The 23,404-nt window shown below is 55.3% G+C and overlaps 1 protein-coding gene across 8 annotated transcripts in view; it reads right to left on the reverse strand.

Moving 5' to 3' along the window:
• PTPRE (protein tyrosine phosphatase receptor type E) overlaps positions 1-23,404 on the reverse strand; it is a 155,608-nt gene that overhangs the window by 19,373 nt on the left and 112,831 nt on the right. For 3 of the 8 annotated variants that reach the window (XM_073884750.1, XM_025879985.2, XM_025879987.2), the window contains 9 exons: positions 18,104-18,203; positions 17,741-17,814; positions 15,969-16,105; positions 10,506-10,596; positions 6,378-6,454; positions 5,682-5,718; positions 3,833-3,930; positions 1,493-1,612; positions 155-318 (listed from right to left, as the gene is read on the reverse strand). In XM_073884750.1, the coding sequence (XP_073740851.1) occupies positions 155-318; positions 1,493-1,612; positions 3,833-3,930; positions 5,682-5,718; positions 6,378-6,454; positions 10,506-10,596; positions 15,969-16,105; positions 17,741-17,814; positions 18,104-18,203 (898 nt within the window). Of the gene's footprint in view, positions 1-154; positions 319-1,492; positions 1,613-3,832; positions 3,931-5,681; positions 5,719-6,377; positions 6,455-10,505; positions 10,597-15,968; positions 16,106-16,820; positions 16,843-17,740; positions 17,815-17,891; positions 18,047-18,103; positions 18,204-20,669; positions 20,881-23,404 lie in introns of those variants that run through there. The other 5 variants (XM_025879989.2, XM_025879988.2, XM_025879990.2 and 2 more) reach the window with 5 other exon arrangements.

Below are 23,404 nucleotides of genomic sequence, written 5' to 3' on the forward strand. Positions count from 1 at the left end.
TCTCTGAGGCGTCACTTGTGTTCCCAGTGGGCAGGGGGTGCTTTCACTTCTCCCCGCCCGTCCTTCCTCCCACCCCGATACCGGCCCGCGTGTCATCCCCCACGATGGCCCAGTCCTCGGGGGGGCCCTGCCCTGTGGCCCCACCCGAACATACCTACAGTGGACCACTATGGGCCCGGCGTGGGCAGGGTTGAGGGCCTTCACTTTCTTCAGGAACTTCAGCATCCCGATGGGGGTGAAAGGCACTCCAAAGTCCGGCCAGCTGGTGAAGTGCAGCTGGGAGACGAGCCGTGGGGCTTTGCAGCCATCGGGGAGCTGCTGCAGGGCACAGGCGGAGACATGAGTTAGGGGATGGCGCCTCCCCTCTCCCCCAACATCACTTTCTGAGGATGCTCGCTCCCCGCCCCATACACACCCCGCCATCCAGGCCCTGGGCAGTGGTGAGGACACCAGTGGCTCCCTGGCTGTGTGCAGGGACAGGAGAGCAGGGCCCGTAGCACCTGTCCCAGGCCCAGGGCAGCCAGACACCTCCCTGAAGCTGGCCCTCGGGCTCACGAACCCCACTGGTGAGCAGGGCGGCCACGTCCCGGTCTGCCTCACAGCCCCACTTCATGCCTGTGTGATTACCAGCAGCATGCCCTTTCACTCCCCAGGGTGTCTCATTTTGAGGGAAAAGATGTGGCTGGCCGGCCCACCCACAGCCCATGAGCGCGGCTCTCTGTCCCACATCACGGAAGGCTAGGTAGTGTATACGCAGGTGCACATGTGCGTGTGGGTGTGACTGCAAGGGGCACAAGCAGGGGACAGGAAAAATGATAAAGCTCACCCTCTTCCCTCCTTTGCCATAGGCTTCTAGAAACCCCAGACTCCCGACTCTGCAGCTAACAACGCCAACCCCTCGACCTCTGATTCCTGACACCACGACTTTCTGTTTTTCCCATTTGTTTTTTAATATTTCTTAAATCTCTATTTCATCTGCTTTGTACACAGGCATCTGTACTGAGGAACGCCCTGCATTCTTTCAGGCACGGATGGGACGGGGACAGGCAGGAAATAAATATGACAAATACTGAGGGGGTTACAGAAATACTTTTGAGACTGTTAAAAAAATCCCACCTCACCACTTCGGTGTGTGAAATGACATCATGCTACTGGGTGAGAACCCCCAATCCTGGTGCCCCCTCCCGCAAGTGACTCAACTTCCTCCACCCAAAGATGGTGAGGGGGGCCCAGGAGCATCCAGAGCTGTCTGCAGACTCCTGTGCACCTGTCTCTTCCTCTGTAAATTCCCGTCTTCAGTCCACCAAGCCCAAACCCGTCCCTGCCCGGCTCTTGGTCCTCCACAGCCCCCACTCAGCGAGAGCTCTTATAGCACTGGGGAGGGAGGGGTGAAGCTCCTCATGTGAAAAAGAAAATCAGACGTATATTTACTCTTGACACTGTTCTCTTGGAGGATCACCTTTCCAGAAAGCCAATAACTGAAAATGCTTACGGACTGTATGCAGAATTTCCGGATGGTGTAATCCACCAGAACCATGCAGTCCTCCACGCACACACGGATGTTTCCGTAGGTCCAGCATCCCTGGTCCGGCCAGTATTGGGAGCACTTCTCCTACATGGGATGGTTGCACAGAGATAACTAGGTCTGGGGGCGCTTTCTTGGGCACATCGGTGCCCCCGGCCGCGCCATGGGCACACACCAGTTTCCCTCAGACAGTACCTGGAGCTGGGAGAGGGCTGAGAAAGCAGGGCCACACAACTGGTGGGGGGCAGCCCTGAGTTTATACCCAGGCCCCATTCTGATTTGGACACCAAGGGTGAGTGAGGCTCGCACAGAGAACAGCGTGTTTCCCAAACACTTCCCGCTGGACCTGGCAGGATGTCTTTTCCTTGCTCAGGACAAAGCTGGCTGGTCCTCTGTTGAAGAGCGGTCAGCTCCCCACTGATCTCCACCTAGGATGAGGCTGATGTGGGGATCTGCAGGGGACGGGCGCATTGCCACACAGAGACCCATCTCTTTACCTGCCCTCCCTTTGAGCTACCAGTGGCTACACGTAGGGACGGTGCACCTGCAGCCTAAGGGGAAAGAGGCCTCCGTGAGCACGGGGCACAGGAGGGCATGAGGACCACCCAGCATTTGCCGTAGGACGCCTTCCTAACAGGACCACATACCCTCCCCTCCTCCAGGACATCTCTGAAGCACCCCGAGGAGAATCAAATGCTCAAAGGTGCTGGGTTGGAACATCCCTGGCCTCCTGGGGACCCTCCAGGACCCCTGAGATGCTCTCCTTGAAAGGCCTCCGCTTGGGCCCTAGGGCTGGTTCTAGGGCCCCTCGCGGGGCTGTGCCTGTGGATGCTTCTCCGCCCTCCGCCCCCTGTCCCGCCACGGCCGCGGTCCCCTCCCTCCAGTCAGATCATGAGATGTTGGGGCAACTGCATTTTGCAACGTTTAACCAGAATGTTGAAGCCAGGGAGACGACAAGAGAAGTGTAAGCAATTAAGAAAAAGGAACTCTATTGAGAAATGATCTCATCTGAAATGGTGAAAAATTAAGATACAGAAGCAGGCCGGCTCTGAGTCACAGAAATGGAAAAATCCAGTAGGAGGTTTCGGAGACAGATCGGAGAGACAATGTCCAGTGACATGGCAACAGGACGCCTGCTAGGGGAAATGGGCGCGTTCGCTGAGACCCATTGCCCTGTGCTGGTCTCACTGGGTCTCCTGTTTGTAAACAAGCCCGGCACAAGTGGCAGCAGGGGGGGCGCTGGTCCCAGGGGACGCCGGGGCTCCCAGGGCAGCGTCCACCTCCTCTTTGGGGGCCAGGTCCTGCCAAGGCATCTGCTCGGAGCGTGGGAAGGGTTCAGCGTTCCTGCCTCGAATCCCCGTATCCTGTCGCTCTTTCCATCCACAGGGCAGGATTCACCCCATGGGAAGGGTGGCCCTCTCCAGCCCTGTTCCAGCCCCCATTGGAAACAAAACAAAAACCCCATCCTACCCAACAGGAAATGGTGACTGGAGGCTTTTTCCTGTGCTGTTTGGCACACATGAGACAAATTAGTGAAGGTGGCACTGGGAGGGGGCTCTTCCCTGCCTGCCCTGCCTGCCCTGCCTGCAGGCCAGTGTCCGCCTCGAGCCCCAGCTGAGCTCGCCCAGTCAGGCCCACTACTTCCGTCTCAAAGGGCAGCCCTGGCCCTGAGCCCGAGCCCAGCTGCTGGGGTCCCAGGCCGGTGCGTGACGGCCGCGCTGGGGGGGGACCAGCACCACGCTGGACACAGAGACCAGCGGGACAGAGACCTCCCAGCACGCTGGCCCTTCCTCTCCACCTGCTTGCCGCCGCCTTGTTCTGGCCCCACGCTGGAACATGCTGGAACACAGTCTCCCCATCCCTAGCAAGTCTCCTTCTAGCCTTTTCCTTGTTTTTCTAATGCATTTCTCTAGTCTGCGTAAGAAGCAGGAAATCCACTTTTTAATCCTAGTCTGAGGCCCACCATATTACATGCCCCACACGCTGAGCCTCAATTCTGCGGTCCGTGGCTCCTGCCAAGGTGTGAGCGCCGTCGGCTGGCCAGGGACCCTCGGCTGAAAAAAGAATTAGCTCCGTGACATTTTTGCACCATGGCCTAGAGCAGTGAGACGCTTGGAACACAGCGTATTTGTTTCAAGAAAAAAATGCTGTGAACCCCTGGTGGTTTGTTTTTTTTTTTTCCTTTTTTCTCTTCTTCTTCTGCGGCGACAAGGGAGGGTGCTAGGAGGAGGATGTGGTGAGCGTGCCCCCAGTGAGGTCCCAGAAGCTACAAGACAGTGCCCCTGTGAGTCAGCGCACTGGGCTTACCTCTTTCCTTTCTTTTAGGTTCGTCAACATGACGATGGTGGCAGCCTTCTGTTCCCAGATCATTCTCCAGAAGTCATTAACCGTTTCCTGTTTGGGGCCTGTAGGCAGAGGATGACCCCAAAGTCAGACCTGAACAGGGTCACCGTGGGTCCCAGCCCCGGTCCCCCCGGCCCTGGGGCCCCGGGAAGGCCGCCGCGGCCCAGCTGCTCCGAGGCACGAAAGTCTGCTCAGCTGACCCCGAGGTCTGCTGCTTCTCCGCCCTGTCCCACCACAGCCACACCTGCTCCTCCGCTGGGGCTGCGAAGCCCTTGGGGAGCGACACAGTGGCGCCCGGGGGTGACCCCATTCACAAGCAATAAAGGGTATTCAGTGAGGCAGAGTGGTGTGTGCCCACTCGAGGGCTCGTCAAGCCTCCGGAGACCAGAGCCCACTCCGGAACTACACGGGTGTCTGTGTGAGAGAGAGAGAGACAGACGCAGAGACAGACTGCAGGCTGGCCGACTCACCCTCCATGTCTAAGCCCCTTCCCTCATCTCTCAGCTGCCCCTGCAGCTGGTGGTGATTCAGTGCCATCCAGGGAGATGTGGGCTAATGTTCCCGGGGAGCGTTCTGAACCACAGATAAAGTGTCCCCAGAAGAAAGCCCTCTGCCTTTTGCCCTCCTTCCTGTCTGAATACAGACACGGTGACTGGAGATGTAGCAGCCATTTTGTGACCCTGAGGAAAACAGTGACATGCCATGGGAGGGTGTAGCAGGAAGACAAGAGGCCCCTCTCCCTGGAGCTGTCCCCTCAGCCCTGGGCTGTCTCCCCTACTTAGGGGAGAGAGAGAGAGAGAGAGAGAGATGCCACTATCTGTGTCAGCTAATGTATGTCAGGTTTTCCAACACTGTTGTCCTCTGGGTGTATTAATAAGGCCTCAACTGATGCCTACGTACACTGACTCTCGGGACCTGCTGTCTGAAAGACTCTTGCCTAAGAGGGAGGAAGTCCAAGACACCTGCTGTTGGCTCCACATCCCCACCTGCACCAGCTCCCGGGGCGGAGGGGTGGTACAACAGATCGGAAGCACTCACACACACAAAGTGGATTGTGTGCAAGGTTGAGGGAATGCTTCCAGAGCTGAGGCATCCTCATGGGCATAGCCTTGATCTGAAAAGCTACTCACTCCGCTCTCCCCCGCCCCGAAAAAAACCACCACGTGGGAGCCACACAGAGCTCAGCCAGCTGAGAGAAATGCAAGGCTGTCTACAGTAACAAGCAGCACACGGCAACGGTCACCACTGCCCTGCTGGGCGCCCTGTCTGACTCACGCAGGTATGGAAAAAGACGTGTGTCTGTCTACACCTACACATTGTGTGGATGCTCATCCAACGTGCCTGTGACGACACCGATACCAAAATGACCACACCCGCCCCGCTCATCTGTCTGTCCTGACCACAGGCGGTACCAACGCGCCCAAGGGCTCTAACACGTCTGCGCTTTCGAAGCTCGGTTCAGAGAATGAGCTTTACATGCTTCGCACATGGATGCGCAGAACGACTTCAGGATGCTTTCAAAGAAGCAGACCGTGATACAGCATTTCTGCCCAGCTCCCAGGACACACGGGCCTTCCGGGTCAGTGGAGCGCCGCCTTGAGTCGCAAGGCTCTGTGAGATTCGAGACACCCCTGCATGCCGTGGGCGCAGGGGCAGGTGGGACAGACTGCATTCAGGCACCGGAGACGCAGCACTACCCACGTAGGAGAAGCCGAAATGAAGCCCCCGCTTTCCTGCTATCAGATGAGGACATGGTCGCCATCCACGTCATTTTACCCGAGTCATGTTCTGAAAGTAACAATAAAAAGCTTACCTTGAGCTGCGATGAATTTATTCTTCTCTTTGTAACCCTAGAATAATAAAATCAGATTTGTAGTGTTTCATAATTACCTTTCCTGAAGGATTTTGTTGTTGTTTGGAAAGTTAACACAGCAATCACGAAAATCGTGGAAAACACAGAAATACAGAGAAAACTCACTAGCAATTTCAGGAATAGTGCTACTTCTGTTTGTCCCTCTGTAGACTTTTTTGTCAATACCTGCCCAGGCCCACACAAACACATACACACACACAGACAAGCAGACACACGTTTAGATATTCTTAACTGGTTAATATATATAAATTCTCCTCTACGTTCCATTTTTATGATAGTTTTATAATTTATATTAAATGATCCTTTAAAGTTCAGTTAAAGTGGATTCTCAATCTATTGAATATGGTTTTACCATAAATTTGTCTACCTGGCCCCTCCTATCCTATCTGGTCAGTAACGTAGAGAACGCGGTAACAAACATCCTGGGTGTTTCTCCATTTCTTGAAAATGAGTCCCCGGACAGATGCTAATTCGAAAGGCCTGGGTGTTTCCATGCGGCCCACGAAGGTTGTGATCATTTACATTCTGCCCCCCCGCCAGAGAAAAGCCATGATTCACACCAAGCCCCCAAATGGTCCGGGCATGGGCATCATGCCAGACGGGGGGACGAGGAGGGCAGGAAAACGGCAGACTTACATCTATGTAGGAAGCATTGATGTAGTCTGAACAGGGGGTTCCGTCCACTTGGCTCAAAATCACCCTGGAATGGTCATCTGTTTAACAAAGAAACAACAGAACATGATATCAGGATAAGGAAATCACGCCCGCCGTACATTTCTTCCATCTAGAGCGTTAAACACTGCCAAGGACATGAGCGGGTCTCCCACCGCGATCACAGGGATGGAGGAGGCGTCAGGAGACCCTGCGTGTCATGAGGGTGTCCTGAGGGTGGGAATGCATCTGTTTCATTGAATACTGCGTCTCAGCACTGAGGACCGTGCTCAGACCCCAGCCAGGTGCTCAGGAAAACCCGTGGGATGACAGCAGAGGTAAGGATTTCAGTGTCCAGGAGTGGGGGCGGCTGGATCTCCCCTAGACACCGAACAACAGCAGGTGCTGGGACCCGACAGTGAGATCACCATATTTTCTGAAACCCCAAATGGGTGCCAATACTAACAAGCGTTGGTGTACTTGGGATAGTCTTGGATGGCAAGACAGGAGCCCACTCTCCCAGGCTTTCCAGGGAAAGGACAAGCAGACTCCACACCCCAACTGTCATCCTTCAGGTTGGCTCTAGGGATGGAAAGTGGACAGAAGTCACACAGACCTGGGCTGAGGACGGCGGGCCACCTGCCTGGAAGACTCTGGCCTGTTGTACAAGCAGTCTCCAGAGTGGGAGGGCTGACCACGGGGAGGTCCGTGTGGGCACGTGGGTGTGTGGTGTGTGTCTTCTCTGTGTGGGAATGTATGGTGTGTATGTGTGTTTGTGGGGGGGGTGTGTATACACACACATCGGGGAGGTTTGAGCCAGGGCCCCATTGTGATTTGGGTGGGTCCTTGTCACTCTTGTCTTCAGAGGCCACATCCTCTGTTTAAAATAAATAAGTAAATAAAACATTTTATTTTATGACTGTGTTACTAGTTAGTATAAAGCTTAATGTAATCCTAACTGGATTATGTCTATAGATATTTCTGATTTTAAAGGAAATTAGATGGTTTCACGGGACCTGGAAAGTGCTGTGGCCCTGGACCTGGATCTCCACGCTAGGGAACTCTTACTTCCCCGGGGAGCAGAAACACTGAGGATGCCCAGGGCCTGGGTCGAGGGTCACAGCTGCTCCTGGGGTTAATCATGCTGTGCCGGGCACAGAGCTTGGTAGAGAGTGAGTGCTTCGTACGCACTTCCTGCATTAATTATGGAAAAATTCCGTGTCCTTGTCCTGCTTTATGTCCTCCTGGTCCCCACAGGACTGAAACTGACCGAGAAGGACGTGCGGTGGTGTGGCTCTGGGGCAAGGACCCCTGATCACAGCTGCTGTCTCCCGCGGGCCTGGAAGGGGCTGCTGGCCTCCGACGCCCATTGTCTGGACGCTGCATCGTGGGCCAGGCCTGTCCTGTGCTAGCAGGACGGGCCAGTGAGGCTCCCAGGGAAAGTCATGATCCATATGGGGCAGTCAGGGTGTTAAACCCCAAACGTACAGCCCAGGCGGACTTCTCCGTGAGACCCTCCTGCTCAGGCGCCGACAACCCCGAAGCAGGAATAGCTGTCTCTGAACATGCGTAAAGCTAGTTGAAAATAATTTGGAACAATTTACGCTTTGAGAACCGCTATAGAAAGCAGAGGGCAAAAAATAGCCTTCTGGTTAGATTTAGAATCTCGCAGTTTCTAAGAGCTTCCTGTCTTTTTATTCTGGAAAGTCACACTTCACTTTCAAAACATGATTTCCTGAATTTATCAGCTGTTGCGGTTTTTCCAGAGCAGAGGATGCTTTCTCCCAACTGGCCATCGAGGCTTTTCCACAACCCAACCTCATGGACCTGAGATCCCCCTGCACCATCTCCAGTGAACCAGCCCATTCCTGTCCTGGGCCCCTAGCCGGCCCCTGGCCAGCCCCAGGGGCATCTCTGGCCAACTCCTCATTGAATCAGATACCGCTCTACACCGCCCTCGCTCAGCCTGTGCCTTGCTGATGTCGGATGCCACCCCTGCTGGTGACCTCCAGGGCACATCCCAAGTGTCCCCATGCTGCCATCCCATAGACCCAGTGTCCCACTGATGTGAAATACCTTCCATCCGGGCAGAGCACCCTGGCCCCTGATGACTACCAGCACCCCGCCCTCCTCTGCATAGTGGTGCTCCCGGGCAGGAAAGCGCTGCGGCTGGACCCTCACCCAGTGGGGGTGGGGGGAGGCAGGATGGGCCCTCTTTCATGTTTATACTTGCAGGAAAGGCCACTTCCCTCCTTAGCACAAGCTGGAGAACACAGCTTGGAGAAAATGTGCTGGGGGTGAGCTCTGCTATTGGGGGAGGCAGTGCCCCCCCCGGGCCGTGATCACCTCTGCGAAGAGGGGATGGGGTGCAGGTAATTTCCACACCTGGCCATTAATTCCACTCCCATGAGGCCTCACCAAAAATACTTTTAATTATCAGTGTAAATGTCACCTTTTAAAAACTACAGGGGTTTAGTAAGTAAGAGACAAATGGGGGTCAGGAACCTGGGAAAGTGCTTGGTTTGGACTAGATCCTCAACCTATACATTCAGCAGGTCAATGCATAAATTAAACTAATTAATGAAGCTAATTAGTGGGGCATCTGGGCGGCTCAGTTATTAGGTGTCTGCCTTCGGCTCAGGTCATGATCCCAGGGTCCTGGGATTGAGCCCCACATCGGGCTCCCTGCTCTACAGGGAGCCTGCTTCTATTCCCTCTCTCGCTGTGTCTCTGTCAAATAAATAAAAAATCTTTTAAAAAAGTGAAGCTAATTAAACCAATAATGGATAATAATACTAATTCCCGAATATCCTGATTTTTATTTGACACAAAATATTCCAAAGATCCCAAGCCTACCACCATGGTTCTCCTCTTGCTTGAGCTGTTCAAGCCTAGTGGTTTGCCTCCTCCCTTCTCTCGTAACCCACACCTGATCCTCCCAAATTGTCCCCACTGCTTGTCCAGAGTCTAACCTCGGTCCACGCTCCCTCCCTGCCCAGCGGCACAACTACACAGCTCCTGAGCCATCTCTTTGCTGCTCCCTTGGCTGCCTACACAAATATGATTAGGCCCAAAGACTATTTGGTTAATTTCTCCTGCTTTAGTTGGATCAGAGCCTCGCAGGGGCCTTTGCAAAAAAGACACGTAAATCCTCTGTTTGCAAAGTGTGACAGAATTATTTCTATCAAGTGCTGAGAGTCCAGAGGTCACACAAACTGGGCGGACCACAGCTTCTCTTGCCTACAGAAAAGATGGAATTCACTCTGATCCTAAAAATGCAACCAGGAGCCCACGCACCGAAGCCCCCTGCACAGGCTGGCTTCCTTGCTCCCATGGAGGTTCTGTCTGAGAAGGGAGGCTCTCTGGGCATACTTGGGGAGACCTGGAGTTCAGGATTCAAACCCTTCCTGGCTGCCATTCGGATAGCCCTATGAGCAAAGCCCACAGGAGGGGTCCAGCTGCACCAAGAGTATCGAAATCCTCCTCGGTTTGTCCTGCCACCAAGGTAGGCTGTGAAAGCTGCCCCCAGGGCACGGCCATCCAGCTACATCCCTGGACAGACCTGTCAGCCACCTGGCCCGAAGGCCTCCCTGGAGCCCGAACACTGTAGCCCCTGGCTCGCTGTAGCGGTTGGGGTTTCTAAGCCTTCCCACAAAGCTGCCAAAGCCCTACGCATTTCTTATTCTTTCGTTTCTGTCCTTGGTCCAGGGGACCCGCTGCTGGTGACCAGGAGCACTGAGTCTGAGACAGGAAGAGGACCAGGGCCACCAGGAGCCCAAGACTGGGGCTCAGGACTGGATCCCATAGGAGGCCCCCGCCAGCCCATGCAGGTGGCACTCCCCTTGGCCCCGGGGCAGCACGGGTCTCAACACTGAGCACAGGCTTGGTGGCTGGACCCACCATGACAGAGGTGGCCCGAGCCCCCCGTGGGAGATGGGCACCTACATTCCCTGTGCAAATGTCAAGCAGCAGTGTGGGTGCGGGCCCCCATCTCCGAGCCCTGGGGCCCTGGGACCACCATGCTGCCCGGACAGGCCCAGTCCCCGGGAGCTGCAAGGGAATGTCGAGTTTACTCCAAATGCCACCCATAGTGCAAAAAAGGTAAAATCTTACTGGGAAGGATGTTGGGATATCTGTTTTTTTCTCTGTTTTCTTCTTTATTGGCCTGTTCAAAAGTTCCTTGTATGTGTCCAGACGGCAACGACTAGAAAAGAAGACACAGTTAGCCCTAAATGTGGTGGATCGAACACCGTGTGTACGTCAGCTTCCCTAACGAGCAGGGGCAGAAGAAAACTCTGTCTGAACAAATCCCTCGCAGTCCATTGCCCTCTCTGCCTTGCAGGTTGTGCCGGGCACTGGGCAGAGACGGGATGAAGGGCGCTCTGGCTAGCAGGCCAAGTGAGCTGTGGACATGATGATGACCCCACGGTTGGACCCGAAGCTGCATGAAGGCAGGGACCGGCCTGGGCACTGTCACCCAGCCCCCGGGAGCAGCAGGTCCAGGCCCAGAGCGGGCACTCTACAAATACAGGCGGACCACAGGAGAGCTCGGGACCAGGAAGGGGCAGAGCAAGGGTGCCTGAGCAGAGGGGCTGGGCTGAGGGATGAGCAGAATGCAGCGCAAAGGACCCAGCTATGGGCCTCCTGCTTGAGACGCCGTGTGCTCATGGACCAGCAGTCAGGGCGCACCTGGGCCCTTGTGGAGAGTGCAGACCCCAGCCCCACCCTGGATCAGCACGAAGATCCCCAGGAGTCCTGGGTGCACCCTTGGCTTCCGAAGCTCTGCCCTAATCCCCCCTGCCTCCGATGAGGACAGTGGGAGGCCACTAGGACCCTGTAACTGATGTGCTGCTCAGTGGACTTGAACTCGGGCTCCCTGACTTCTACTTTTTCACTACTTGGGGCCCCTCGCATTCTGCTGGCTCCCATCTGTCCTCCCACATTTGCTGGCTGCTGGGACATCCTCTGCACTCAGATGAGCCCCTTGCAGTGCACAGCGGGGAAGAGCCTTTGGAACCCCCAAATTATGTCCTTCAACATTAATAACCTAAACATTGACTGGACCGGGGGCCACTGGAATTCAAGTAACAAGTGTGACTATTTACCAAGCATCTTCGATGTGCCAGGCCCTGCAGGAGGAGCTGGGTCACCTGGTCCCGCCTTCACAAGATATCATGAGATAACACTAGCATCAGCTCTGTTTTACAGATGAGGAAACTGACCCCCAAGGCTGCTTGACAATGTCCAGAGTCACCTGGCTTGCACAGGGCAGACACAGGGTTGGGGCCTGCTGTCTGGCCTGGAGCTGCCACGAGGCCATGAGGAGGGTGCTCACTTCTTCAAGCGTCAAGTCCCCAGGGCACGGGGGCAGGCCTCACAGGGCAGCCCAGGCCGGAGGCTTGCTCATCCGTGAGTCAGAAGGGATGAATTTGTCATGAATAGGTGCGCAGAGCCTCCCTCTCGCGGGTCGGAGGACTTCTCCTTCACCGACCGAGCCCCTGCCACCCAGCATCTACTTTCTCTTGTTTTGGGGTCACCACACTGGATGGCCACAGGCAGAGTCTCTGACAGGGCCGGTGTGGAGACCAGCCTGGTGGGGGCCTTGGGACCAACACTTTCTCTGCCTGAGGTTCCTGAGTCTTTTCAAAGCTGTCTTAACACTGACTTTCTGGACCCGACCTAAACAGGGAATTGGTGAGAACATTCTACCGACTCTCATTTTCTATACCCAAAAGCTGTTTTTGACCTCAGCCCTGAAAATAAAAATGAGGTATAATACTGTAATGGCGGATGCATGATGTCACGTGTTCATCAAAACCCACACGATGAATGACACAGGAAGCCCAGCTCTGGACTTGAGAAGGTGACAACGAGTCGATATTAGTTATCAGTTGGAATGCACGGAGCACACTAAAGTAAGATGCTGACAGTTGGGGAACCTGTGTGCAGGGAGGGGCAGGTACATGGGAACCCTGTACTCTGTGCATGGTTTTTCTATAAGCCTAAAACTGCTCTACAAATTAAAGCCTATACAAATAACAAATTAAAAAGAAAAAGAGAACCCGAGAAGCCTCCCTCTTCCTCGGAAGGTGGGGCAGCTACAGCGTGGTGGGTGGAGAGGCTAGAGTGGTCTAGGTGGCGAGCAGGGATCCAGCCCTGCCACCCCGTTCCCCCAGCAGTGACCTGGGACCTGGAATATGGAGCTGGGGTGGCGACACTGGCTCTGTGGGGGGGTGTAGAGGGGCACTTGGGGTGCGAGGCGAAGTGCTCTGCCTATGGAATGTGTCTCCGTATCCAAGCACACAGAATAACGGCCGTGAGAGGCCAGCCCACCACTTTCTCCTGCTGTCAGTCTGCCCGTGGACCCGCGCCTCCGAGCTGCTCAGATGGCACAGGGGAGATGGGACAGCACCCGGGGGAGGGCTCCGCCGTAACTGGTCAGCCCTGCAGTGCCGGGAGTGAGCTGTGCACGGAGTTAACTGGTCAACAAATACCTTGTGATTGATTGTCCATTTACATACATTGGCCGAAGAGGGTTTGTTTGTTTGCTTGCTTGCTCGAGGTGAGATTTCATGTCAATGAACACACACAGGAGGAGCCACGGGTCACGTCCCTTCCTCTTCCGCCCCGCTTTGCACTGCTGGGCAGGTGGTAGCGAAGTGAGAAGAGCAGAGAGGAGCCAGCTGTGGGCTGTTCCAGCAAGCTCCAGGGGACAGTTCTGGCTTGCATGCTGTGTCGGGACCTCTCCTGGCGGCACCTCCCTTGTGCCTTTCTACAGCACTAATGATAGGGGCTGGGTCCGGGCCTGGGCTTGGGATAACCTGCCGGTCTGAGAATGGGAAGGTCCTGTCTGTGGAGGTGGGCTACTCCTAGCCTGAATGGCACTCACTTGCTGTGGTTTAATTGGGGGCCTGGAACAGACTTCGCTGGGATAGCACTCTACCATTGCAGGGTGGAGACTGAGGCTGGCTGTTCCCAGGAGCAGTCCTAAAAAGCAGGGCATCCCCAGACCCCTCTCCTGCAGACCCGAGGCTAAGCTAGGCACACATCTACCTCTTTTGCATGTTAGGGCAATCCTATGGGGGCAGGCAGCATCCTTATTTTATAAGCGAGTAAACTGAGGCAGGCAGAGGTTAAGCGATGGCCCAAGCCCCCCAGGCCGATAAGAGACAAGCTGGGCCAGCCACTCAGGCGGGCCAAAGCCAGCATCCCCTCCTTGACCACTCCACTGAGCTGACCTCAGCACCAAACCCTTTCAGTCCACTGAAGCTCTGGGTCGGCAACACACACATGTCCAAACTTGTCTGGATGGACGGCTTTGAGACTCATCTGTCCCCTCCACAGTTCCCGGGCCTGGAACTCAGGAGAGCAGGTGAGGAGAAGGGAGATGAGGTACAGTTGTCCAGCGCAAGTGGGGTCACCTGCGGAGCCAGGGCTGGGCCGGTCCTGACAGGCTCCAGTTCTCTGGCAAGAGGGAAGCCACACAAACGTGGCTTAGGACATGGCCAGCTCTCACTCGTGAGAGGAGCAAACTGGGGTCCAGAGAGTACCAGCAGCTCGCCCCGGGTCCCCCAGCGCCAGGACCAGGCCCTCCTCCCCTCTGCAATTCTGTCCACCCTGCCCTGCACGGAGGCCTCCAGCGGGCCGCGGGGAAGCCGCTCAATGGCAGGGGCAGGGCAGGGCAAGAAGAGTAAGGCAGCCAATTTAAAGCGGTGCCCAAACAACTCAGGAATAGAGTAAAATAATATTCAAATGCAACATGTAATTTTTTTTAAAGTCAAAATCAAAACAAAACAAAACAAAAAAATCGATGATGGCCAAAACACGAAACTTTTACATAATGACAGGACGGGTAATAGTGCAGAGACAGGCCGTGTTGGAGCCTGGGACCACAGGAGAAATCCGTCGGCATGACCTTGCCTTTATTGACAATTGTACTATTTTGCTCAGCATGGATTATTCGCAGTGATTTTGATATATTTGCTTGTTGCATTAATTACTGATCCCGACGAGACGAGGGCTTTTTGCGCCTGGGGCAAGGGCCTCACCTGCCCGACCCTGTTTCTGGCCCTGCTCCGTTGGAGTGGTCAGCTGCTTCTGACTCACAGCTTTCTGCTGGCAAGGCCAGCCACCCCCTCCGCGCGGAGAAACACGAGTGCAAGGGGAAATGGGACAAGGCAGGAGGGGGCAAGGCATACTGCTGCAAACCTGGAGAGCTATGCTGCACATGGAGAATAACTTCTGTTATGTGGCTGACAGATTGCAAAACAATACTGCTTGGAGCTGTCCCTCAGTATGACCTAACTTCTCAAAAAATAAAGGTGGGGGACACATTTGGAAACAATTAAAAGGAAGCAGGATAAAGGCGGATAAGGCGTGTGCTAAAAAATAAGCAACATACAGTTGAAATGCTCCCTCACCTCCCGAGCCCTCATGGGACACTTCCTTGTGAATGTCCCCCGTCTGTCGCAGTGTCATCTTTGGGTAAAACAACCGCACAACACTTTGCTATTTATGAAGTCCGCTGTCTGAGCCTCGAGTGGAGCCATAAGGTCCCTAAGACGGGCCCACTCTGCTCCCCGAGCCCCCCCTCCCCGGGGCGGTGGAGGCCGGCGGCGTAGGCGCAGCTGACCCACGTGCCAGGGCTGGTCAGCTCGGCAGCTCCTCTTCAAGCTCCACACTCAGCACATGGCTGTGCACAAAATGAGGAAGATGCATGAAGCAAAACTCAAAACGTGGTCAGGGATGAACTCTGAACGGCTAAATCCAAGGCAACTCTTCCTGGTGTGTGTCTTACCTACAGCCCGCCCAGGCCTCTCTCTCTCTCTCCCTCTGTCTCTCTCTCTCTCTCCGTCTCTGTCTCTCCAATGACTCAAGAGTCACAAGACATTAAGTATCACATGAGCAACACAAAAGAACTATCACGAACACACGTTTGTGTTTTGTGTTGAGAGCTAGGAGAATCGGTTTGCTACCATGGGGACGGTTCCAGTTGGTTAAAGCCACCCTAGTTGGTGGCTGCCATCGCTAAGGTCACAGAGAAAATTCACCAAGAACCACAATAGCAGGATGCAAGAGGCTGGAGCAGACATCAAACCAAAGGGAACTCGTGGCCCCTCCCAGGGAGCCCCACGGCTGCTTAACCCATGCTCTGAGGATGGGTCAGAAGAGGGACATTTCCTTTGCCAGCGAGATGCTGAAGCTCTTCGAAGCCCATTAGAGGTGGGGTGGGGGCTCCGCCGCTTTCAACACGGAACTGCCCCACTGCCCTCTGCTCAGGCCCTGGTCTTCCCCGTTCGCGAGACAACCGAGTTTCTGTCGCACTAGATTTTAGGACACGGCCCTCGGAGTGTTTGCGCTGGAAGGAGCCTTCAGGAACATCTCCCTCAAGCGTCTCATCTTAGGAATGAGCAACGAGGGCAGGGCGAGGGGCCCTGCAGCAGACACCGGGTCTCCAGAAGCCCACTTTTGGGACAGTGTCACGACCAATGCAAGCATTCCTGGTCTTTGGGCACCGCCTGTCCGGGTTTTCGACCCCAGGACAAAAAGACAAAGGACCCGCCCCCCCCAACTCACATTGAACTCCTCCCGAAAGCGTTTGCAGTCATCTGCCGAGCGGACGCGGATCTCCTCCTCCAGGTGTGCCACAGGGATGGGAAAGTACTTCTTGGGCCCAGAGGGGGACCTGCTGAGAAGCATCACTCGTTGCTGCTCTGTGGGGCCAAAAGAAACATGGGGGCCACTGAGTCGTATTCCCGGACGGCTGACTCCTTCACCAGATGGACTGACCAGCTTTCCTGGAGGAAAGACACCGCTGGAGGGGGGCCCACTGCTCTCAGATCGTGTAGCTGGGGCCAGGAGGGGCCCTGAGCACCTGAGTACTAGAGCTCTGTCCTCGGGATACACCCACACCATTCACAAACAGGGGTGTCCCTCTGGGGGGGGACCTGCTCCCACCAACCACAGACGCCTTATCTCAGTCCCCCAGCCCCTGCTCCTTCCACAGAGGATTTGGGCAGCTTCACCCTCCAGCTCAGTTGTCCAGGTTTGAAACAGGGAGGATGATTATGTTCATAAATTAGGAAGAATCGTTTTGGTTCAAGTTGGGAATAGACCAGAAATCAGTTAGGATAGGCGCCTCCCCCAGCCTTGTCAGCTTTGTGACACACACAGTCCTGGTTGCTGAAACCCCACAAGCTCCAGGAGAAATAAGACAAACACCATCCTTGTTTGGCAGGGCGCGGGCAGGGGGGCCCTAGGAAGGGCTAGCCGCAGGGCAGTTCCTGGACAAATTCCTTCCATAAATTCAGAGTGAGACAAAAGGAGAAATCCCTGGCATGTGCTTCGCTCCCTGGGAAATGCGCCGATATTCTTGACAGGGTCAACATGGAACCTTTGCCGTCACGCTTGCAAAGGGCCTGTCCCCACCTGCAGAGCTGTTCTGCAGCCCGGCCAAGAACTCCTCCCAGGGTTCATTCCTCGGAGAGAGGATGCGTCAGGAGGAGTCCGGTGGGGCCTCTGGGTCTCACCAGCCACACCTCCTTCTCTCCCATTCAGGCTGTTGAAACGTGCAGGGCGGGGGGAGAGGGCAGGAAGGCGGCCCCTGGAGGCCATCTTAGCACCTAACAAGGTGCTCTGCAACCCCAGCACTTCGAAATCGCCCTCCATGTCCTCTCCACTGCGTCCTTCCCTGCTGCCAGTTTTGCAACTGTGTTTGAAATCTGATAGCATGTTTGTTCCCTCAAACCATGGAACAATTAGGTAGCGAACGGCCAGAGGAAATGACAGTCACTGGTGTGAACCAATACTTTGGAAAGCCTCTGCCTCACACAATCTTCTCAGCCATCTAGATGTGTGCCCTGTAAGTTGCATTAACGCCTTCCGAACCGAACTCAGAACCGGAAAGAAAGGTCGGGAATGCCCTCGCCGACTGTGACCATCCCCGCTACACACACTGGTGGATCGGCTCCCCTTCTGCATCACGATCTGAAAGCAGTGCGAATTTCGGGGGAGCCCTTCAGAGGCTGTCTCATTTTAGGACTGTAGAGGGCTTACTGAAAAATGTTACATATCAAAACCTGTAAAAAGCGACAGGATGTGAACAGTGTTTCCAACAAAGCCACAGACTGAAAGCCTCAAGTGTCTGTTTCCCACCAGAGAGAAACGGAGAAGTCTTGAAATGGTAAAATTCTACCATCACAAATGCTAGCCCTATACCAGGGAAAGCGAGACCGAAGTGGCAAAGCTGAAGGAGTTTAACATTTAAAACAAAAGGCAGACAACGACCCCCTGCGTGGTCAGAAAGAGCGCACCGCCCTGCCCCCCGCCCCCAGCCCCCGCCCGGGTACCTTGTTCTTCCAGGATTCCGTTGGGCATCTTCTTGTCATTGGAGCTGACCACGGCTTTCCTTTGCTTCCTGAACCTTGGAGACACAGACGGGTTAGCTTTGGGCCCGGGGACATTTCCCGGAGCACAGGGACCTTGCGCGGCGATACCCACCAGGTGAGCCGGGAGAAGCTCTTCCTGCTGCTCATGGCTGGGCCAAGCCACCCGGGATCTCCGGCCCCCAGCCCCGTGGGTTCCCAGCCCCTCCTGTCCCCAGCCCTGCCACCCTCTGCCTGGGCCCACACCCGCCCTGCAGCCTCGAGGAGCTCATTTCCTCTTCAGAGCGTGTCGGGGCAAGTCCGCCTGCGCCCCGGGGACACTCCTACCTGAAAAAGTAGGCGGCGAGGAGCAGAAGGAGAACGAAGAGCAACAGTGGCAACAGCAGCCAGGCCAGCAGGGGCTGGGGCGCGCGGGGGTCAGGAGGGCCTGCGGGCGACGGGGGACCCCAGGCAGGGACTCAGGGAACAGGGAAAGTGGGGTTTGGGCAAAGCAAGATCCCCAACACTAGACTGCACTTTACAGTGTGCAAATCAGTTGCCCCTCCATCCCACTGGAACTTCTTCCCTCGTACCAGAACCTCCTTCATCAGCCCTTCTTGGACACCAGCACCTCACTTTAGAGTCTGCAAAGCAGGCCACCGTCCCGGTCCACCATGCTCACCACTGAAGAGAGGAGCAGCACTGATACCGGGAAGGAAGCTTCAACTGAGGGGCCGGTGACTTTGTCCCAGGCTCCCTGGGGAGAGGCAGTGAAGGCACAACGGGGAGCCCCTGACCCTCAAGTAACCTGTTTCCCCGGGTTCCCGGGGCACCTGCCTCTCCCCATCATGGGTAAGCAGAGGAGGGCGAAGGATCAGCTGCCCTACTATTCCGTCTGAGGACAGTGTGGGGAGCTCCCGGGGCCTCGGCAGGAGCTCAGGGCATGGGGTGCAGCCTGGCCCTTGGGTCAGGTGGAGGTCTGTGGCCATGCCACGATCAGGTCTTCTGGAGCTTCGAGCTCCCAGGCCTACTGGTCCAGGTTGACTTTCCTCGTTCAGAAGGCCCCATGTCCTTGGACCAAGAGCAGTTGCCTTGTGGCTGCCCAGGACTGGCCCAGTGAGCCCAGATTCCGAGGGGCTCTGGCAGCCTGGCTGCCACCCCTCCCCTGAAGTTCCGCCTGAGCCCCTGCCTGCCCAGACTGCTGTGCTGCCCTCTCCTCATCAAAATGTCCCTGCTCCCAAGGAGCCTATCAAATGCCCCCTCCTCCAGGAAGCCCACTCGCCTCCCCTCCTGTGGATCCCAGAGGGTCACTGCATGCCTCGAAGCACAGACCCCACTCTCCTGGAGTGAACAGGCCCTGGGGGTGACCGCCTTCACTCTGATTCAGTGGCACCCCTTCAAAGGCAACAACTGGGCTTCCTTGGCTTTGAGTTCCCAGAAGCACCGAGCATGGCCTTGAGCCCAGTGGGGGCACTGCAGGCCTGCAGCCTCCCTCCCCCAGCACCTCCCTCCTGGTGTATTCTAAAGATCTTAATCTGCATCTCATGTCCCAGGTTGTAAGCAACCTCCACCCCCAGGGCCTCATGCTGACTCTGGCCCCTTGTAAGTGGCTAATGCATATATTTCTAATAAATGACAACACATCACTGACTCAAGTGACCACTCGATGCAGAAGTGCCCTGGGACACAGTTGGTCTGTGAGGAGAAGGTGACCAACAGACAAGACACCCTCACCCCAGGCTGAGCCAATGCCTCTCCCATCTGGCCAGCGGCCTCACCAGCCAAGCGGTAGGGCAAAGCCAGGGTGACCCAGGCTGAGCCGCTAAGAGCCCCGGGCCCTCTCCTCTGGCCCCACCTGCTACAGAGCTCCCCTGGGGAGCTGACCTGGCCTGGGGCTTCCACACTTGCCCATCCAGGGAGAACCCTCCCTGCTCTGCCAGGGCCTTGGAGCCGACTCAAGCGCAGGCTGAATGGGAGAGATGCCTGACAGCAAGGGGCAGCGCTGGGCCCAGCCCAGACCGGTCTCCGTCCCTGCCCTGCCAACTGTAACCACAGAGCATGGGCGGCTGCCCTTCTCCTGTCCCCACTTCTGCATTTGCACAGAGATCAGGCTGCCCCAGCTCAGCGTCCATCTTGGCAGTGACTGACCGGCTAGCTTGCCCACCCAAGGGCTGGATGGACCTGGCTGAGGGTTGTGGACTTGACCTGGAGCTCTGAGGGGCACCTGGACCACAGACAGCCCAGCCCTGGAGGGCTCTGTCAGGAGGCTCCAGCGTCCGGCCTCCAGGCTCAGGCTGCCTCCAGTAAAGGCTTATAGTTACGGAGGTGGGCGTCTCCACGGCACACCCCTGAGGACCCAGGCGGAATGACCCAGGGCCCCAGAGTGGCGCTGTGCGCAGGGGCAGAATCCACAGATCAGAAGGACAAATGTCAGCAGCTGCTTCTGTTCCGGAGGGCAGAGGTCAGGTAGGGACACTCAGGAGCCGGCAGGCCTGGCAGGGGACTGGGAGAACTGGCAGTGCCCCTCCCCCACGATCCAGTTCTTGCAGCTTGCCAAAAAAAGAAATTCATATTTTCATGTAAAAAATGATCTGATTTTTAAATATGGATACGTAATTCAACCTAAAGGCAGTTTTAAAAAACACTATGGTCTAGAAAAAAGCCTCTGCAGGCCGTGTCCCCTCGGCCAAGTGAAATGTGGAAAAAACAAAAAACGGATGACATCCGCTATCAGGCCGGCTCTGTGACTCGACTTTCTCGGTGGGTCGTCTGTCTTGGAAAGCTTCTGGGCTAGCACACACGAGCCTCTTCGTTTTGTTAAACTGCTGCTTGGACGTCCACTTCCTGAATAACCCAAGATTTCGATGCACATTTAGGTTGTTTCCAACTTTTTGGCTGTTAGCTACAATTTTACCTCTCGTTTCTTTATCCTTGGTGTATCTTGAAAGTGCTTCCATAGAAGGCTCCCGGAAGGGCGCTCTGTGCATCCGTGTGCACACACGGTACGTTGTAACAGAAACTGCTAGGTGACCACCTGCAAAATTTCCAGCTTCCACGCTTCCCTAGACTGGGTGATTGGAGCCTATTTCTCCCGGCTATGAGCAATCCTCTTAATTTTTGTCAATCTGATAATAAAATAATACCACTTTAATTTGCAATTCCCTCACTTCTATAGAGTTAAGCATCATCTCATGATTAATAAAACATCATCAATTCGATATTTGCATTTGGCTCGGTCACATCCACCACCGTTTTCCTGTGTTACCTTTTTCTTATTAATTTTTTAGGAACCCTTCCTGTAACAAGGACAGCAACACTTTATTACACTGTTTGTGAATCTTTACCCTCAACTCCTGTGTGAAGGAATGTCTCTTGATGATTATTTAATACATTTTGTTCAATGAACAAACAAAATGACTTCTGGTTAATTGGCACACTGTGGCAATGTGCCGGGATCACCCTAAATAATCCTTTCGGGGAACAAAGTTCCAAGGGCACGTCACACAGTCAGGCTCCCCTGCCCCCCAGAATTCTAGGTCAACAGAGCCTGTCCACGTGGTATCACCGAGACCCTGAAGTGGGCCAGCTGTCGATTTCCCTCCTGGTTGTGTGACCAGCAGCCGCTGCCCCAGCCCATAAGGCCCCCAGCAGAAGCCGCAAGGAGCTGTGATTGTCACATCCGTTCTGATGGGCACGAGATCATACCGCGCAGCCCCTCCCCCTGAAAGGAGCGCCTGACACCCACAGCCATCTTACGAGCCAATCACTTTACTCTCAAGTGAACTGAGCAGGCCCAGGGGTGAGGCTGAGTCACCCAACAGATGCCCTGGGTGCCATCTGCAGGAGCGCCCACACAGCTCCACGTTGCTTCTCTGAGCAAACGATGCTCTGTCCGTGTCCGGTAGACATGCTGTTGTTGTAAGTGTTTCTGCAGGTGTCGGGCCTCGGGCCAGCCAGCTCCTCTCTGCCGGGCACAGGGACACCCTGTCCTCGGGGCAGGTCTGGAGGGTCCCAGGCTGCGGAACAGTGCCAGCGACCCCAGTGACCCGGCACCCGGAGGCCAGCTGGTGATGAGAAGGCACGACAAATGCAGTTTCCATGTGCGGGGAGCTTCTGTGTTTCCTTTTATGTGGTTTTGGATTTCTCTGGCTTCTCAAGCGAGGACAGTGCCACCCCCCCGTCCCTGCTGGGGGCTGGTATCAGGGACTGAGCTCCACCTCTCCTTCCTCTTGGGGGCGAAGGGTGCACTTGTAGGACCTGCGTGGGCAAAGCTCCCAAGCTGGATGGGGCTTGAACCCCTGACCCCGGCCCGAATGATGCCACTTCTAATCACCTCGCCCAAGCTTTTTCTTCTGGAGGGAGGTTGATCATTTTTGTTTTCCCAAGGCCCTGTGATAAGCAAAGTGTGATGCTTAATTTTTTGTGTCAACTTTGCTGGGCCACGAGCTGCCAGATATTTGGTCAAACATTGTTCTGGGTGTTTTGAGGGAGGTGCTTTTTGGATGAGATTCAGCATTTAAATTGGTGGTCTCAGAGAAGAAGAGCACACCCCACCCCACCCCCACTGTGGGCGGGCCTCATCCAATCAGTTGAAGGCCTGCATAGAACAGAAGTGTTGAGCATTCTGTGAGTAACAGGGAATTCTTCCTGCCTGATGGCCTTCCAACTGGGACATCACTCTCTCTGGTTTTGTAGCCACTCTGCCAGCCTTCAAACTCAAACTAGGACACTGGCTCTGCATATTTTGGACTTGACAACCTCCACAACTGTGTGACCCAATCCCTTATAATAAATATAAATACAGATACAGGTACAGATATAAATGAAAACATAGGAATATATCTATGGATTCTGTGTCTCTGGAGAACACTAACCAATTCAGCAAGTACTACCGCATCAGACAAGTCCTTGAGTCTTGTGCCTGGGAGTCTCAGGAATGAAGAGGGAAGGGGGAACGGAGCAGGCATGTGGGGGCTGGCGAGAGGCCCCAAGGCACACTCGGGGGACCAGGCCTTGCTGGTTACAGGTTGCTGCTACCCTGGGCACAGGCCGGAGAAGGCTGCCAGACGGGCCTCCGGCTACCAGGGAGGTGTGGGGTGGCCCAGGGAATCCGTGCCCAGTCCTTGAGGACCCTGAACTCACCAGGTGGGCCTCTGTCTGTGTTGGGCACACACCCTAGGAGGAGATATCAAGGGACACTGAAGAGCCAACTGTCTGGGCCCTCAGAGACTGGCTGGGGACGGGCCTCCTCGGACCCGGGCTCCTGCCAACCCCAGCAGCAGCCCAGTGGACGAGCTCCCGCACCCCAGCTCGGCTGTCTCCTTAATCCTCACAGCATTGCTGAGTACTAGGCACTATTACTACCTCCGCCGCACAGATGGGGACACTGAGGCACAAAGAGGTTCAGAAACTTACTCCGGCTCACCGGGCCAATAAGCGGCGGCGCGAGAACTGAACACGGGCCGCGTGACTCCAGAGCATCTGCTCTCACCGCTGTTGCTTGTCCTCTTGGCTTTGCGTGGCATTTATTTCACTGACGTAAAATTTACATACTACAAACTCACCTGTTTCAAGCCTATGATTCGGTGATTTTTAGCTAATTCACAGAGTTGTGCCCCCACAGCGTTTCGGAACACTCCCACCCACCTC

This window comes from Callorhinus ursinus, unplaced genomic scaffold (assembly GCF_003265705.2).
Source record: "Callorhinus ursinus isolate GAN/ISIS: 27379988/994484 unplaced genomic scaffold, GSC_fseal_2.0 scaffold58, whole genome shotgun sequence".
Lineage (NCBI taxonomy): Eukaryota > Metazoa > Chordata > Mammalia > Carnivora > Otariidae > Callorhinus > Callorhinus ursinus.